The sequence below is a fragment of the Nomascus leucogenys genome, chromosome 5 (genome assembly GCF_006542625.1).
Source record: "Nomascus leucogenys isolate Asia chromosome 5, Asia_NLE_v1, whole genome shotgun sequence".
Classification (NCBI taxonomy): Eukaryota; Metazoa; Chordata; class Mammalia; order Primates; family Hylobatidae; genus Nomascus; species Nomascus leucogenys.
This window is the reverse complement of record NC_044385.1, coordinates 2,310,787-2,328,569: the sequence shown is the minus strand read 5'-3', so window position 1 is coordinate 2,328,569 and position 17,783 is coordinate 2,310,787. Positions and strand designations below refer to the sequence as shown.

The 17,783-nt window shown below is 41.2% G+C and overlaps 1 protein-coding gene across 1 annotated transcript in view; it reads right to left on the bottom strand.

Moving 5' to 3' along the window:
- SMYD3 (SET and MYND domain containing 3) overlaps nt 1–17,783 on the bottom strand; it is a 749,402-nt gene that overhangs the window by 166,700 nt on the left and 564,919 nt on the right. The window contains exon 6 of the mRNA XM_030812563.1: nt 1,248–1,315. Within this exon, the coding sequence (XP_030668423.1) occupies nt 1,248–1,315 (68 nt within the window). The remainder of the gene's footprint in view (nt 1–1,247; nt 1,316–17,783) is intronic.

The window sequence follows — 17,783 nt, the reverse complement described above, 5'->3', positions numbered from 1 at the left end:
GCACTCCAGCCTGGGTGACAGACTGAGACTCCATCTCAAAAAAAAATAAATAAATAAAATACTCAGACATAATGGGATGCAGCAGCCAAGACACCACTGACCCTTCCCATAGGATCTCATTTGTTGAGGCTCCTTTGGAGAAATGGCCGCCTTTGCTAGAACATCCACACTGAAAAATAATTAGGAGTATTTGCTCTTAAATAGAGAGCTGACGTTATTTTGCCAACTACAACCTGATGCATCCTGGGCCACGGTCCAGTCATTTTCTTACCTTGGAGGGACATTTCTTGCCATCTGGGAAACAAAATGGATTTAAGCTGCTATCAGGAATTGGTACTAATTAGAATGAGCACTTACTATGTAGAAACACCTTCTTGCACTTGAGCATGTTCATCACATTTAATCCTCACAACAATCTTATGAGGATCATTTACAGGCAAGGAGACTGTTACACAGAAACTAAATGACTTGCTCAAGGACATACAACTAGTAAGTGGTGATGGAATTTGGACCAGGTGGCCTGAACTCAGAGCTCATGCTTTGAATCATCCTATGTTACTGCCTTTGGAGAACCACCTACCAGTAGACCTGACCTACGGTTAATCACAATTGTGAGAAATAAGAAAAAAGGCTGAAATCCTAGATTCGCAATTATTAGAAAGTCTAAATTTGTATTTGGACTCTTATGGCATAAAAACAAGATGAAACTGGGCATGCCTATAGGGCTTGTGGAAAGACAGTTTCATAGCTCATTGGTAAGAATCAGCTCAGCAACAGCTGGAGAGAGCATTCAAGGGCCAAAGCCTGAGAGTTGTCTTGCCTCCTTGAGTGAAAGGGCTCACAGTATGCCAACTCAAAAGACAAAATGAACCCAACTGATACGTACGGCAAATCTGGTGAAATAATCACGTGCTTCAGCTCAGGAAATTGGGGAATAACCAAAAATCAGCCTGATGTTAATAATTAGCACCCACCATCCTCAACTTCTTCACCCAAAGTCCCCGAGAACAAGAATTTAGTTCTGAGATCTGCCCCTTTGTTAATATCACAGCATATAATGTGGGGTTATAAAATTGTTTTCTTTAAATTTAACATTTTCCATTTTTTTTTGGTAATTTATTGCTAAGTTTTAAGCTTGGCTCTTGAACAAGCTGCTGCAACTGCCTTTCTAACTACCTCCAAAGGGCTGGGGATTTGGGTGGGAATGAAAGTGTGTCTTCCAGTAAATGAAGTACCATACACCATACCTAGGATATAGGCCAACACCAACTTCCTGCATCTCTGCATTACAGATGGTAAAAGAGTTGCAGATCACCTGTAAAAACAAGGGGGAAAACCATCAGTATTACTAGAGTCACTTAAGAAACTTCATAGCCAAGAGAATAAAAATTTTCAAACTCAAATGTAGGAGCATCTTAGTAGTTGCTTAAGAAAGATCCAAGCCAATCATGGATGCTCTTTGATTTACAACAGAATTTATCTGGGATATACTCCCCCCAACAACATCAGGTGGTTAAGTGCAGAAATACCAACCTCCTGGGGAAAAAAAACAGACTTAAGCCAGCACAGGAACCATTAATTTCAGTCTCATTATCCACTACCCCAAAGTTACAGTTACATGAAATGTTCAAAATCCAGAATACAAATAAGCTATTTATTGAAAACTAGACTCCTGCTGTATCATGATTTTTTCACTCAAACTGCATGCAGTTTCCAAATGCCACTGTGTATCTGCTGAGGAATAGCAACTTGTCTCTTACTCCTACAAAAGGCAAAGTATCCCTTGAGTGGGCTTGTAATGTGATGAACGTTGGTGAAGACCACAAGGAGCACTGGAGGTCATTTAGTCCAGCCACGGCATTTACCAGGAGTCCATCACTGGGTATATGGCACAGTCCTATGTCTTATGCGGGGACGGAGCAGAAGCAGTAAAAAATGCAATCGCTGTGCTCAAGGAACTTAAAAACCTCATTTGTGAAATAAGGTTGATGTATGAGGTCACACAGAACCATGGAAAGAGCACTGGACCAGAATCAGGAAATCTAGATCCTGGCTAAAATCACAGCTTCAGACAGGTGCGAGGAAAAGAGCAGTGAAGAAAAACACAAAACAAAACAAGAGTTCCTGCCTCCGTGGAGCTCAAGTTCTAGTTGAATACACAGATTTTTGTTTTAAACCCAATGATAGAAAAATGTCACATGTAGATAAGTGCCAAGGAGAGAAACAAGGTCCTTGCAGAGAAAAAAAAGTCGTCAAGAAAGCTCTTTAGGATGAGTTGACATTTCAGCAATGACCTGAAGGGACTGCTGAAATGAACGTGTGTATTTATAGGCGCTAAAGGCTCATATCAGGAGAAAGAGCAAGTGCAAAGGCCCTAAGCTAGGAATGCCCGTGGTCACAGAGGAACAGCAAAGAGGCTAGTGTGACCAAGGCGGAGCAGGAAAGTAGGGGGGCAAAACACGAGCTCAAGGAGGGAGGGAAGATCACTTATGGTCCTACCGCCATATTTGGGTTTTGCTCCGAAGGAGATAGAAAGCCACTGGATTTTGAGCCACGGCGTGAAGGAGTCTGACTTCTGTTTTAAAAGGATTGTTCTGGCTGTTGTGTAGAGAATGGGCTATAAGAAGGTGAATGGAAGTGGAGAAAATGGTTTAGGAAGTCACTACTACAGCCCAGGCGATAGACAATGGGGACTCGGATGTCGGTGGTGGGAGAAGTGGGTAGCACAGCCACCAGGCCTTACTGCAGGGACCGCTTATGGGGAATGAAAGGAGTCAGGATAATGCTCCAGTTTTTGGCCTGAACAAGTGGAAGATCATAGCTACCATTTACTAAGATGAGGAAGAATTTAACAGGAACAAGTTTGGTTACAGGGAGTTGAGAGCAAGTCCAACAGTTCTGTTTTGGTTCGGTTAAATTTGAAATCCAAGCAAAGACTAAGAAGGAACAATTGGAGTTCACAAGAGGAGTTGTGCCTACAGATATAAATTTAGGATGCAACATGACAAAGGCCATCAAAAAACAAAAGAAGGAGAAGAGGCTAACCATTTGAGATGAACCAGAGACTACAAATGGATGCTGACTTGTTACGAAGTTTCTGTAAAGGAAAAGGTGATGGCGAATTTCTCAAATCAGGTTTACATGAAAGAACACGAAGTATGAAAAAGCACTGAGTCCTTTGAGACTCTTCCACTGCGCCAAACAGCTCTTACATGAAATCTAGTGCACTCTAGCACGATTTGGCTTTTTTCCCTCTAAATATATAAAATTGCAGTTTCAAATCAGGAGGAAAATTGTACATATATATTTGTAAACAAATACTAAATTGTCTTAAGGACATCTATTTTGCATTAAGCAGCAACAGTATATTGTCTATATATACTTATGTATAAATTGGATGGTAAAAATATAGGACAGAAAGTCTTATGTTTAATTTTTGAAATTTTAAACATTTTTAAATGTGCATAATTTGGGAAGGGTACAAGTTTTAACAAATATTTTTAAGTATAATGAGAACTTTAGTTGAAATAATCCACCAACAAAAAAAGCAGGTCAGACACATCTGTTAACTTCTGAGTCAAACCAGCATGGTATTTTCCTGAACTATGAAGCAAATTAACGTTTTTTTTCAAAATAGGAAACATCTTTATCAGTTTTATTCCATCAGTTTATTCCATGGATTCTGATGGAATGTTTAAGAAGGAAAAGCTAACAACAGGAAATGTCAGCTTGCTTGTCTCTTCCACTGGGACACTCTTCCCTCTTTAGATGGGATGACTATCTAAATGATAGTCATGATGTTGTTGATAGTTAGATGAGATGATGTTGATAGTTAGATGAGATGACTTCCCTCTTTAGCAGCATTTATTATACTGGATCATTATTTGCCCATTTACTTGCCATCATACACAACTGGATCGTAAAACACTTGGAAGGCAGACATAGTGTTTCATTCATCACTCTAGTCCTGTACCTGGCTCAAAGCCTGGCAAACAGAAGACACTAATAAATGTATTTCCCTTTTTTAGAGACAAGGTCTTACTCTGTCACCCAGGCTGGAGTGCAGTGGTGCAATCTTGGCTCACTGCAGCCTCTAACTCTGGAGCTCAAGCAATCCGCCCTCATAGCCTCCGGGGTAACTGGGACTACAGGCTGGCACCACCATCTCTGACTAATTTTTTAAAACTTTTTGCAGAGACAGGAGTCTTGCTATATTGCCCAGGCTGATCTTGAACTCCTGGCCTCAAGTGGGTAGGCCTCCCAAAATGCTGAGATTACAGGAGTGAGCCATAGCTCCTAGATTTCATCTATATTAGTCTGAGTGTTATGTGTTAGTCTTTCCGGGCTAGTAAATAGAAGGTTTAGTTTTTTGCTTACTCTTTTATTTAAAATACTGGTTCCATTCAGCACTATCTCAATTAACAACCTGACAGGAAATATTTTTGACATACACAACTGACAGCGACAGTGGATATGCAGAAACTCTCAGGCTTTTTTTTTAATGCAAGAATAGGTAGATAATATGTCCATGCATGCTCAATAATTTGAAAGGGATTGCTCTTTATGTCAAGAATTAAAAGAATGGAAATAAAGCCCAGAAATAAAAGTTTAAACATTTTTCAAAGTACTGTCTTTGTGAAAACAGTTTTCTTAGGGAATTGCACAGGTTAAAACAATTAATGAATGCATACTTCACAAAAAGATAACATTTAGAAAAAAAATTAATGGTACTACTTCAATAAAAAATAAATGCAACTGGGTAATAAATTCTTTCTAAAAATTAAGCTTGAGTATTACTTTAGAAATTTTTACTGTCTTAAAACTAAAACACATATTTAAATTGTTTTATTATTGAATGCAAAGTTATATTTACTTTTTGTAATTTTTCCTTTAAACTAATTGAAAGCCTTCATATACAATATTATAGTTTTCCTAGATGACAAAAATCTAGTGAGTTGTCACTGAGCCTCTGTATTTTATAAAAACAACTACAGTGAAACTTAAAATGTTCTGTGAACCAAATTCTTTTTTTTTTTTTTTTTTTTTTTTTGAGACAGAGTCTCGCTCTGTCGCCCGGGCTGGAGTGCAGTGGCGCAATCTCGGCTCACTGCAAGCTCCGCCTCCCGGGTTCACGCCATTCTCCTGCCTCAGCCTCTCCGAGTAGCTGGGACTACAGGCGCCCGCCACCACGCCCGGCTAATTTTTTTGTATTTTTTTAGTAGAGACAGGGTTTCACCGTGGTCTCGATCTCCTGACCTCGTGATCCGCCCGCCTCGGCCTCCCAAAGTGCTGGGATTACAAGCGTGAGCCACCGCGCCCGGCCTGAACCAAATTCTTATGTCATTTGGTTCAGAGTCTAGGTCCAGAATCTGACATTTGTGTTCTGAGGTTAACAATTCCCCTGTAGATTAGACACAAATAGCAAAATCAATACCAACACACAAAGTGAATGCCTCAGAAACCTTATAAAATGAGTGTGTTATCATGTATTCAAATTTCACATTTTTCCTGAAATTCTTAGGACTAAAGGCTTTGTATTGTAGCAGCAGTTAAACTGAGATATCTGCAACACGAGAAAAAATCACTACTAAGCCATTACCTTGCAATGGTAAAAATCAGAACAGCCGTAAGAAAACTCACAACCAATCAGAGCTGAGTAATTCTACACCCAACGCAAGAACCCAGCCACTTCCCAGCCCCCTCCCCCAATTACTGAATTCTACACAGCCTATTTCAAACAATACTTTCAACTTCCAAATATATATACAAATTTTAAAACACATTTAAAAAGAAGGGAATGCAGTTTCTGAACACAACTATACAGTGGTTTCCTCCAAGACCATCTGCATCTCCTTTAAAACTTTTCTGTCTAAAATGTTCAGTACAGTGTTTGGCACAGAAGACTTCAGGCACATCAAGTTTACTAATTAGAGGGACTAAATGTGAGTTTTCAAAACGGAGTTTAATGCACTTAGTTTTATTAAACTCTGGACAGAAAGACTGGAAGGAGGAAGAGTTGGCAGGTGTGAAAACTAAAAGCAGAGGTTTTCACACTACATAACTGCCTCCGCCCCCCGACCCCCCCCAACTCCTAGAACTAATATTTCTCTAGCTTTAAAAGCACAATAAGAATTTTAATCAGGGTATATTTTTCTCTACCCACAGAATATGACAGGTTATTAAGTACAGATTTTTTTTCCAGAATCTTCTCATAAACCTTAAGAGATTAAAAATTGTATCTCCCAATCCCTCCTTATCTGTATGGCAAATATTTATCCATCTTTCAGGACCCAATTCAGGCCTTGCCTGTCCCATTCCCTCTTTTGGTCACACCAGAACAGCGGGAGGGAACCAGGCTGGTGAGGGAGGTCAGCTCAGGAGAGGAGAGTCTGTACTTCTCAAATGATGATTCGCAAATCCCAGAATCCCCAAAGTGTTTCCAGAAGGTTTACGAGAGTACAGGTGATTTCGGCATCTGTTTCAATTTCAATTTAAAAAAAAATCCATAATGGAAACAATGACCACACTACATTTCCCTTTGCCAGGAAGTTGCTGGAGGGTCTCATGTTTTACCAGGGAGCATGCTTTAAGGTTGCGGGGGTGAGGGTCCACACTCACGACTTAGTCACTAAGCTGCATCTTCGCCACACTGCTAGTCTTGCGACAGTTTGACATTATAGTTTTCCACTGTTGCTTAGTCAGGTTATTTCATTTGCAAACCTAATGGACCCCTGATTAAAGACAGAAACATGTAGGAGATACGACCCCCAAAGCACAATGTAGACAAATGGGGATGCATCAAACTAAAAAGCTTCTGCATAGCACAGGAAATGGTCAAGAAAGAGACAACCCACAGAGTGGGAGAAAATATTTGTAAACCATACAACGGATAAGAGGTTAATACCTAAAATATATAAGGAACTCAAGCAACACAATATCAAGAAAACAAATAACCCAATTTCAAAATGGGCAAAGGATTTGAGTAGACATTTCTCAAAAGAAGACATACAAATGGTCAAAAGATTCATGAGAAAATGCTCAATATCACCAAATGCTCAATCATTAGGAAAATACAAAATAAAATCACTATGAGGTATCACCTCATGCCTGTTTCATCAAAAAGACGAAAGATAAACGTTGGTGAGGATGTGGAGAAAAGAGAATTCCTGCACACTGGTGGAGTCTACATTGGTCCAGCCATTATGAAAAACTGTACAGATGTTACGCGAAAGCTTCAAAATAGAATTGCCATATAATCAAGCAATCCCATTTCCGAATATACATCCGAACTAACTAAGAGATCTGTGTGCTCCCACTCTCATGTACATTGCAGCATTTTTCACATTAGCCAAGATACGGAATTAACCTAAGTATCCATCAACAAATGGATCAAGAAAATGAAGTATAGATACACAAATGGAGTACTATTCAGCCCTGAAAAAGAAGGAAATTCTGTCACTTGCAACAACATGGATGAGCCTGGAGGACAGTATGTTAAGTGAACTAAGCCAGGTGCAAAAAGACAAATAATCCATGACCTCACTTATATGTGGAATATTAAAGTCAAACTCATAGTAATAGAGTATAATGGTGGTTACCAGAGGCGTGGGCTGGGGAGAGAAATGGGGAGATGTTGGTCAAAGGGTGCAAAGTTTCACCTTCTTCACAGGAGGAATAAGTTCTTGAGATCAGCACAGCATGATGACTACAGTTAATAATAAATGGTATATATATTTCAAAGTTTCCGAGAAAAAATTTCAAATGCCTCACCATAAAAAATGACATGAGGTAAGGGATATGCTAAATTAGCTTGATTTAATCATTCCACCTTGTATACATTTACCAAAAATTCACATTGTACTCTAAATATATACAATTGTTATTTGTTAATTAAAATTTTAAATAATTTAATGACAGAAAGCAAGGATGTTGAAAAACAAGGGAAAATACATAAAATGATAATTCTATAAATTCGTCTCAAGATGCTTTATATCATGACTTACCAGGTTGAAATTCTTATAGAGCACCTCAGGACATCTCTAATATTTGAAAAAATGTTAGAAGCAGAACGTACATTGAATACGTAATCTTATTTTTTTTGCAGATGGTGTGAAGACCACGAAAGTCCCCAGTGTGTGATTTGGAATGTGCTTGCACTTTGCTACCTAAAACCTTTCTTGTCTTATAATCGAGAAAAAGAACATAGAAGTCATGAAACATAATCCAGCTGGTTTCTTAAAGAGTAAATTATAAGAATGTTAAGCATCAGGTCATGAAAGCAATATGCAACCTAAGGCCCAAAGCAATAATATTTCATTTAAAAATTTGTGTTGATTAAGGCCAGGCGCGGTGGCTCACTCCTGTAATCCCAGTACTTTGGGAGGCCAAGGCAAGTGGATTGATTGAGCCCAGAAGTTTGAGACCAGCTTGGGCAACATGGCAAAACCTTGTCTCTATAAAAAATACAAAAATTAGCTGGGCATGGTGCCATGCACCTGTAGGTCCAGCTACTCAGGAGGCTGAGGTGGCTGTGAGCCATGATCGCACCACTGCACTCCAATGACTGTCCCTCCCCGCCACAAAAAAAAAATTGTGGTAATAATGTTTTTACAAAACTAATTTACAGCAAGTTAAACCATGCAATATCACATGATAAATGAGAAAACTAAAAATTTGTCTTTATATGCTATGATTATTAAAGATTTTACAAATTCACTTTATAATACAAGTTAAATGAAAAATAAAATAGTATTATTTAAGAAAACTCTTTTTTTTTTTTTTTTTGAGACGGAGTCTCGCTCTGTCACCCAGGCTGGAGGGCAGTGGCGCGATCCCGGCTTACTGCAAGCGCTGCCTCCCGGGTTCACGCCATTCTCCTGCCTCAGCCTCCCAAGTAGCTGGGACTACAGGCGCCTGCCACGGCGCCCGGCTAATTTTTTTGTATTTTTAGTAGAGACGGGGTTTCACCGTGGTCTCGATCTCCTGACCTCGTGATCCGCCTGCCTCGGCCTCCCAAAGTGCTGGGATTACAAGCGTGAGCCACCACGCCCGGCCTAAGAAAACTCTTTATCCCACCACACATGACAATATATTTGGGAATTTGTCTTTCTAGACTGCGATACATCCAACTGTTTTCACAACTGCAGTGGTGTCTGTCCCATTTCAAGCTCTGGCCACAAATAAGTCTGCAGTGCACACTAGACACACAAAATCCTTAACAATCACTTGTCAAGGCTAAAATCAATATCAAGGCCAGTATCATAAGGAATGGCAATCATAAAATTGTGCTTTCTATTTTATATCTTTCCCACAGTCAAACTGCCAAATGTTAGCAAATGAAGCCCCTTTAGATAACATGCTTGCTTTCTAAAATCCAGAGATTTTCATTTTCTAAAAGCTTTACTCACAACAGAACTTATAAACAACTATCCTTGCTAATAGCAAAATAGTCACAAATTTGTCCACTGTTCCTTCCCTGAGGCTCTTACCTGGCATTTCACCTCCTTAAAGCCATCTGATGAAACGAGCACTTACCACAGATGTCTGTCAAATACGTGCAGAAGCATAAAGCTCTGACACATCATTTCATTGTTTCATTTTCCTCCCACATCCTGAGGCTCAGAAATTCTTAAATAATTTATTACAAGACATCCTTATAGGTTTCCATAGCTCTGCAGTCACACCTGTTCCGTTACCAATTTCATGTAGATGTGCTCCTACCCAAAAAGCTTATCACAATGAACTAAACTTTCTCGCGTGTATCACACTTAAAGATTCTTTTGTTCAGCTTAAATCTTCAAAAACATTCTCTTCTATGATACTCTAGTTTCATTATTCTCCTTCCAAGTAAGTGGTGTAGAAATCTACCCCCAGCAGTACCAGGACTCTTCACTGTAATCTTAGTCCCAGTAGTAAATTCCTAAATCAAGTATGCAAGGTGCTGCATAGCACCTGACTGAAGTTGAATTACATATGGCAGCATGTGGCTCAAATTATCTGTTTTTCCATCAAATTAATGGAGAAAAGAAAACTACAGAAAAATGTTAACACGTGAAACGTAAGACTGCACGCTAATGAACTGCTTAATGTGATCCCCAAATGAAAGATACAGTGTGTGCTGAGGTTCCTTTCACTATGTAGAAATCAAGGTGAATATTCTCTCCGGGTGAACTTTTGGCAGGCAAGGGTCTGTCATACCGATGATGCCTGATATCTCAGGGAGTGAAACCCAGAAGCAGGTATTTCACATGACAGCAGGTGAAGTGTGCATGACTCGTGTACAAGCTGTGCGGGCCCGCATGATGGTATTTTGGGGACCAGTGTGTGGCTGTTTCTGGCAGCCAATGGCAGTCTAGATGGGGAGCACCTCGGTGGGCCAGTCCTTCTTTGGTTGCCCAAGCATGCCTGATCCCTGGATACTGCCCCATAACCTAGTGGGCAGAAGCCAGGGAAGAACAAACACGGATCAGATGAGAGAGTCACAACTTCAATTATGCAGCCCAGAGGCATCAAGAAATCAGTCTCTGAGGTCAGACAGCCCCTCTTGATCTCTCCAGGTATGCTCCTTTATTTTTGCAAATATAGAAAGAAATAAAAGAGGAAATTCATCATGGCTTCATTCCCACCCCTACACTGTTCCTTTGTATAGAAGTAGCTCATAATTCTTCCCCCTCCTCTTCCAGACACTTTTATAGATGGCCAGATACATAAATCAGACTGGTGGGATTTCAATGCGAGGATATCATTTGATCATTTGTCTTCTCTTCTGGTACCATTTTTAACTAGTCACTATCATGAATACATAAATAGTACCATTCCCAGCCTCCTTCCTGAGCAGATTCCTGAGTTGGTAAGTAGCTGAAACACCAGCACACCGCCCTACACCGCTTCAGTGAGTTCCTGCAGCAATTTGCAAGGAAGGTTCCCCTTTCCTGACTCAAGAGTTCATCAGAATGTGAAGAAAAGAGGAGTTCAAGACCAGCCTGGCCAACATGGTGAAACCCTGTCTCTACTAAAAATACAAAAATTAGCCGGGTGTGGTGGCCTGAGGCTATAGTCCCAGCTACTCAAGAGGGTGAGGCTACTCACCTGAACCTGGGAGGCGGAGGTTACAGTGAGCTGAGATCACACCACTGCGCTCCAGCCTCGGCGACAGAGCAAGACTCCATCTCAACAACAACAACAACAACAAAAACAGAAAAAGAAAGGAATGTGAAGAAGAGATAATTTAGAAAAGTAGATTAAACATATTTTCTTTTGTAATGGACATTGCTGAAAATACAATTTGACAAACTCTTCTTAGCTAGTTAGTGGGACCCTCTTGACTAAGAAAGCATTATAGAAGTATCGGTTCAAAGATAGACAGAGCCGGGCGCGGTGGCTCATGCCTGTAATCCCCGCACTTTGGGAGGCCGAGGCGGGCAGATCACAAGTTCAGGAGATCGAGACCATCCTGGCTAACACGGTGAAACCCCGTCTGTACTAAAAATACAAAAAATTAGCTGGGCGTGGTGGCGGGCACCTGTAGTCCCAGCTACTAGGGAGACTGAGGCAGGAGAATGGCGTGAACCCGAGAGGCAGAGCTTGCAGTGAGCCGAGATCGCACCACTGCACTCCAGCCTGGGTGACAGAGCGAGACTCCGTCTCAAAAAAAAAAAAAAAAAAAAAAAAAAAGGTTGGCCGGGCACCATGGCTCACACCTGTAATTCCAACACTTTGGGAGGCCAAGGCGGGTGGATCACGAGGTCAGGAGATCGAGACCAGCCTGGCCAATATGGTGAAACCCCGTCTCTACTAAAATACAAAAAATTAGCTAGGCATGGTGATGGCAGGTGTCTGTAGTCCAAGCTACTCAGGAGGCTGAGGCAGGGGAATCACTTGAACCTGGGAGGCAGAGGTTGCAGTGAGCCGAGATCGCGCCACTGCACTCCAGCCTGGCAACAGAGCAAGACTCCATCTCAGGAAAAAATAAATAAATAAATAAATAATAGCCAAACCCTGGCATAGAGGAGACAGGCTGACTGTTGGGTCCAGATCTGGTTCCCATCAACTTTTCCAGTCTCTTCTCTAGTGTCTGCATTCTCATGTTTTCCTCTCAGTTTTCCTGTCTTCACACCTTCACGTCTCTGCCAGGTGGAACAGTCCCCTGCTTAGAATGTTCTCCCCTCCTTCCTCTAGCTACTGAAATACCACTGGTCCCTTAAGAACAGGTTCCAAAGTCTTTTCCTGTGGGAGGCCTTCATGTCACTGAAAAAGAAGAAGAGAGAGGGACAGCTGCAATCACTGTGGCTCCAGTCAGTGCCAGGGAGACTGGGTGGTTTGGACTGGGAGGAATTCTCCACAGTGCAGCGTAGCGGCTATGGCAAACCATGGCCAGACTGTTTCTTTAGGTGGGTGGCAGATCCATGCCTCCTCACCTTCCCCCCTCAGGGAATTTCAGCAACTCCAGCCAGGGGTTTATGGACAGAACTCTGATCTCCCTGGGGCAGAGCACTGGGAGGAGGGGCAGCTATGGTCTCTATGTTCGGCGGACTTAGTCTTTCCTGCCTGCTGGCTCTGAAGAGTCCACGCAGTCCAGACAAGGGGGATTCCCCCCAGCACAGTGCCCCTGCTCTGCCAAGGGGCAGCCGCACTGCTTCTTTAAGCAGGTCCCTCATCCTGTGCCTCCTGACTGGGTGAGACCTCCCAGCTGGGGTCACCAGCTACCTCTGACAGGAGCATTCTAGCTGGCATCAGGTCAGTGCCTTTCTGGGAGGAAGCTCCCAGAGGAAGGGGCAGGCAGCCATCTTTGCTATTCTGCAGCCTCCACTGGTGATACCTCCAGGTACAGGAAGCACCCAGGTGAATACGGTCTGGAGTGGACCCAGCAAACCACAGCAGCCCTATGGAAGAGGGTCTTGACTGTTAAAAAAAAAAAAAAAAAAAAAAAAAAAAAAAAACAGAAAGCACCACTACCACCAACATCACCATCAACAAAACAGACTCCACAAAAACCCCACCTAAAGGTCAACGGCCTCAAAGATCGAAGGTAGATAAGCCCACAAAAATGAGAAAGAATCAATGCAAAAATGCTGAAAACTCAAAAAGCCAGAGTGACTCTTCTCCTTCAAATGACTGCAACATCTCTCCAGCAAGGGCACAGAACTAGGCAGAGTCTGGCTGGGCGCGGTGGCTCACGCCTGTAATCCCAGCACTTTGGGAGGCTGAGGCGGGCGGATCACGAGGTCAGGAGATCGAGACCATCCTGGCTAACACGGTGAAACCCCGTCTCTACTAAAAATACAAAAAAAAAAAAAAAAAAATTAGCCGGGCGAGTGACGGGCGCCTGTAGTCCCAGCTACTCGGGAGGCTGAGGCAGAAGAATGGTATGAACCCCAGGGGGCGGAGCCTGCAGTGAGCCGAGATCACGCCATTGCATTCCAGCCTGGGCAATAGCAAGACTCCATCTCAAAAAAAAAAAAAGAAATGACAAAAGTAGGCTTCAGAAGGTGGGTAATAACAAACTTCACTGAGTTAAAGTAGTTTGTTCTAACCCAATGCAAAGAAGCTAAGAACCATGATAAGACATGACAAGAGCTATTAAGCAGAATAACCAGTTGAGAGAGGAACATAAATGACCTGATGGAGCTGAAAAACACAACATGAGAACTTCACAATGCAACCACATATAACAATAGCTGAACAGACCAAGTGGAGGAAAGAAGTCAGAGCTTGAAGACTATCTTGCTGAAATAAGACAGGTAGACAAGATTAGAGAAAAAAGAATGAAAAGGAATGAATAAAACCTCCAAGAACTATTGGTTTATATAAAAAGACCAAATCTACAACTGATTGGGGTACCTGAAAGAGCCGGGGAGAACAAAACCGAGTTGGAAAACATACCTCAAGGTATCATCCAGGAGAACTTGCCCAACCTAGCAAGACAGACCAACATTCAAACTCAAAAAATCCAGGGAACCCCAGGAAGATACTCCATGAGAAGATCAACCCCAACACTCATAATCATCAGATCCTCCATGGTAGAAATGGAAGAAAAAATGTTACGGGCGGCCAGAGAGAAAGGCCAGGTCACGTACAAAGGGAAGCCCATCAGACTAACAGCAGATCTCTCAGTGGAAACCCTACAAGGTGGAAGAGATTAGGGATCAATATTCAACGTTTCTGCTTGTTTGTTTGTTTGTTTGTTTTGAGACAGAGTCTCACTCTGTCGCCCAGGCTGGAGAGCAGTGGAACAATCTCGGCTCACTGCAACCTCTACCTCCCAGGTACAAGTGATACTCCTGCCTCAGCCTCCTGAGTAGCTGAGATTACAGGTGCATGCCACCATGCCCAGCTAATTTTCTTGTATTTTTAGTAGAGACAGGTTTTCGCCATGTTGGCCAGGCTGGTCTCCAACTCCTGACCTCAAGTGATCTGGCTGCCTCAGCCTCCCAAAGTGCTGGGATTACAGGTATAAGCCGCTGCACCCTGCCTCAATATTCTTAAAGAAAATAATTTCCAACCCAGAATTTCATAACTGGCCATACTAGGCTTCATAAGTGAAGGAGAAATGAAATCCTTTTCACACAAGCGAATGGTGAGGAAATGTGTCACCACCAGGCCTACCTTGCAAGAGCTCCTGAAGGATGCAGTGATTATGGAAAGGAAAAACTGTTACCAGCCAGTACAGAAACACACCGAAGTACACAGACCGATGACACTATGAAGCAGCTATATCAACAAGTCTGCAAAATAACCAGCTAGCATCATGACGACAGGATCAAATTCACACATAACAGTATTAACCTTAAATGTAAAGGGGCTAAATGCCCCAATTAAAAGACACGGAATGGCAAGCTGGATAACGAGTCAATACCCATCAGTGTGCTGTATTCAAGAGACCCATCTCATGTGCAAAGACACATACAGGCTCAAAATAAAGGGATACAGGAAAATTTACCAAGCAAATGGAAAGCAGAAAAAAAGCAGGCATTGCAATCCTAGTTTTTAACAAAACAGACTTTAAACCAGCAAAGATCAAAAAAGACAAAGGAGGGCATTACATAATGGTAAAGGGTTCAATTAAACAAGAAGAGATAACTATCCTAACTATATATACACCCAATAAAGGAGCACCCGGATTCATAAAACAAGTTCTTAGAGACCTAAAAAGAGACTTAGACTCCCACACAATAATAATGGGAGACTTTAACACCCCACTGTCAACATCAGACAGATCATCAAGACAGAATATTAACAAAGCTATTCAGGATCTGAACTCAGCTCTGGATCCAGTGGATCTGACATATCTATAAAAATCTCTAACCCCCCAAAACAGAATATACATTCTTCTCTGTGCCACGTGGCACTTACTCTAAAATTGATCACTTCTAATTGTTTTACTAATTGGAAGTAAAACACTCCTCAGCAAATGCAAAATAACTAAAATCATAACCGTCTCTCAGACCACAGCACAATCAAATTAGAACTCAGGATAAAGAAATTCACTCAAAACCACACAACTACATGGAAATTGAACAATGTGCTCCTGAATGACTCCTGGGTAAATAATGAAATTGAGGCAGAAATGAAGAAGTGCTTTGAAACTAATGAGAACGAAGAAACTATGTACCAGAATCTCTGGGATAGAGCTAAAGTAGTGTTAAGAGGGAAATTTATGGTACTAAAAGCCCACATCAAAAAGCTAGAAAGACCTCAAATCGACATCCTAACATCACAACTCAAAGAACTACAGACCCATGAGCAAACAAACCCCAAAGCTAGCAGAAGACAACAAATAACCAACATCAGAGAGGAACTGAGGACAGACACACACACACACACGCACCTTCCAAAAAAAAAAAAAAATCAACAAATACAGGGGCTGGGTTTTTTGTTTTTTTTTTTTTAAATAAAATAGGCCATTAGCTAGACTTAAAAAGGGAGACGAATCAAATTGACACAATGAAAAATGATAAAGGGGTATCACCACTGACCCCACAGATATACAACCAACCACCAGAGTACTACAAACACCTCTATGCACATAAACTAGAAAATCTAGAAGAAATGGATAAATTCCTGGAACATACATCCTCCCAAGACTAAAGCAGAAAGAAGTAGAATCTGAACAGATCAGTAACAAGTTCCAAAATTGAGGCAGTAATAGCTTACCAACAAAAAGCAGCCTAGGACCAGACTTACTGACAGCTGAATTCTACAAGAGGTACAAAGAGGAAGTGGTACCATCTCTTCTGAAAGTATTCCAAACAATTGAAAAGGAGGGACTCCTCGCTAACTCATTTTATGAGGCCAGCATCATCCTGACACCAAAACCTGGCAGAGATACAACAAAAAAAGAAAACTTCAGGCCAATACTCCTGAACATCAATGTGAAAATCCTCAATAAAATACTGGTAAACCAAATCCAGCAGCACATCAAAAAACTTATACACCATGATCAAGTAGGCTCCATCCCAGGGATGCAAAGCTGGTTCAATATTTGCAAATCGGTAAATTTAATTCATCACATAAACAGAACCAGTGACAAAAACCACATGATTATCTCAATAGATGCAGACAACATCTGAGAAAATTCAACACCCCTTCATGTTAAAAACCCTCAATAAACTAGGTATTGAAGGAACATAAGTCAAAATAATAAGAGCCATATATGACAAACCCACAGCCAATGTCATACTGAATAGGCAAAAGCTGGAAGCATTCCTCTTGAAAACTGGCACAAGACAAGGATGCCCTCTCTCACCACTCCTATTCACTATAGTATTGGAAGTTCTGACCAGGGCACTCAGGCAAGTGAAAGAAATAAAGGTTATTCAAATAGGAAGAGAAGAAGTCAAATTGTCTTTGTTTGCAGATGACATGATCCTATATCTAGAAAACCCCATCGTCTAAGCCCCAAAGTTTCTTAAGCTGATGAGCAACTTCAGCAAAGTCTCGGGATTAAAAAAAAAAATCAATGTGCAAAAATCACAAGCATTCCTATACACCAACAGACATGCAGAGAGCCAAATCATGAATAAACTCCCATTCATAATTGCTACAAAGAGAATAAAATACCTAGGAATACAGCTAACAAGGAAAATAAAGAATCTCTTCAAGGAGAACGATAAACCACCGCTCAAGGAAATCAGAGGACACAAATAAATGGGAAAATATTCCATGCTCATAGATAGGAGAAATCAATATTATGAAAATAGCCATACTGCCCAAAGTAATTTATAGATTCAATGCTATTCCCATTAAACTACCATTGACATTATTCACAGAATTAGAAAAAACTATTTTAAAATCCATATGGAACCAAAGAGAGCCTGTAGAGCCAAGACAATCCTAAGCAAAAAGAACAAAGCTGGAGGCATCATGCTACCAAACTTAAAACTACACTACAAGGCTACCATAACTAAAACAGCATGGTACTGGTACAAAAACAGACACATAGACTAATGGAACAGAATAGAGAACTCAGAAATAAGACTGCACATCTACCACCATCTGATCTTCGATAAACGTGACAAAAGCAATGGAGAAAGGATTCCCTATTTAAAAAATGGTGCTTGGGGGAACTGGCTAGCCATGTGCAGAAAACTGAAACTGGACCCCTTCCTTACACCTTATACAAAAATTAACTCAAGATGGATTAAAGACTTAAATGTAAAACCCAAAACTATAAAAAACTCCAGAAGAAAATCTTGCCAATACCATTCAGGACATAGGCATAGGCAAAGATTTCATGAAGAAAACATCAAAAGCAATTGCAACAAAAGCAAAAATGGACACATGGG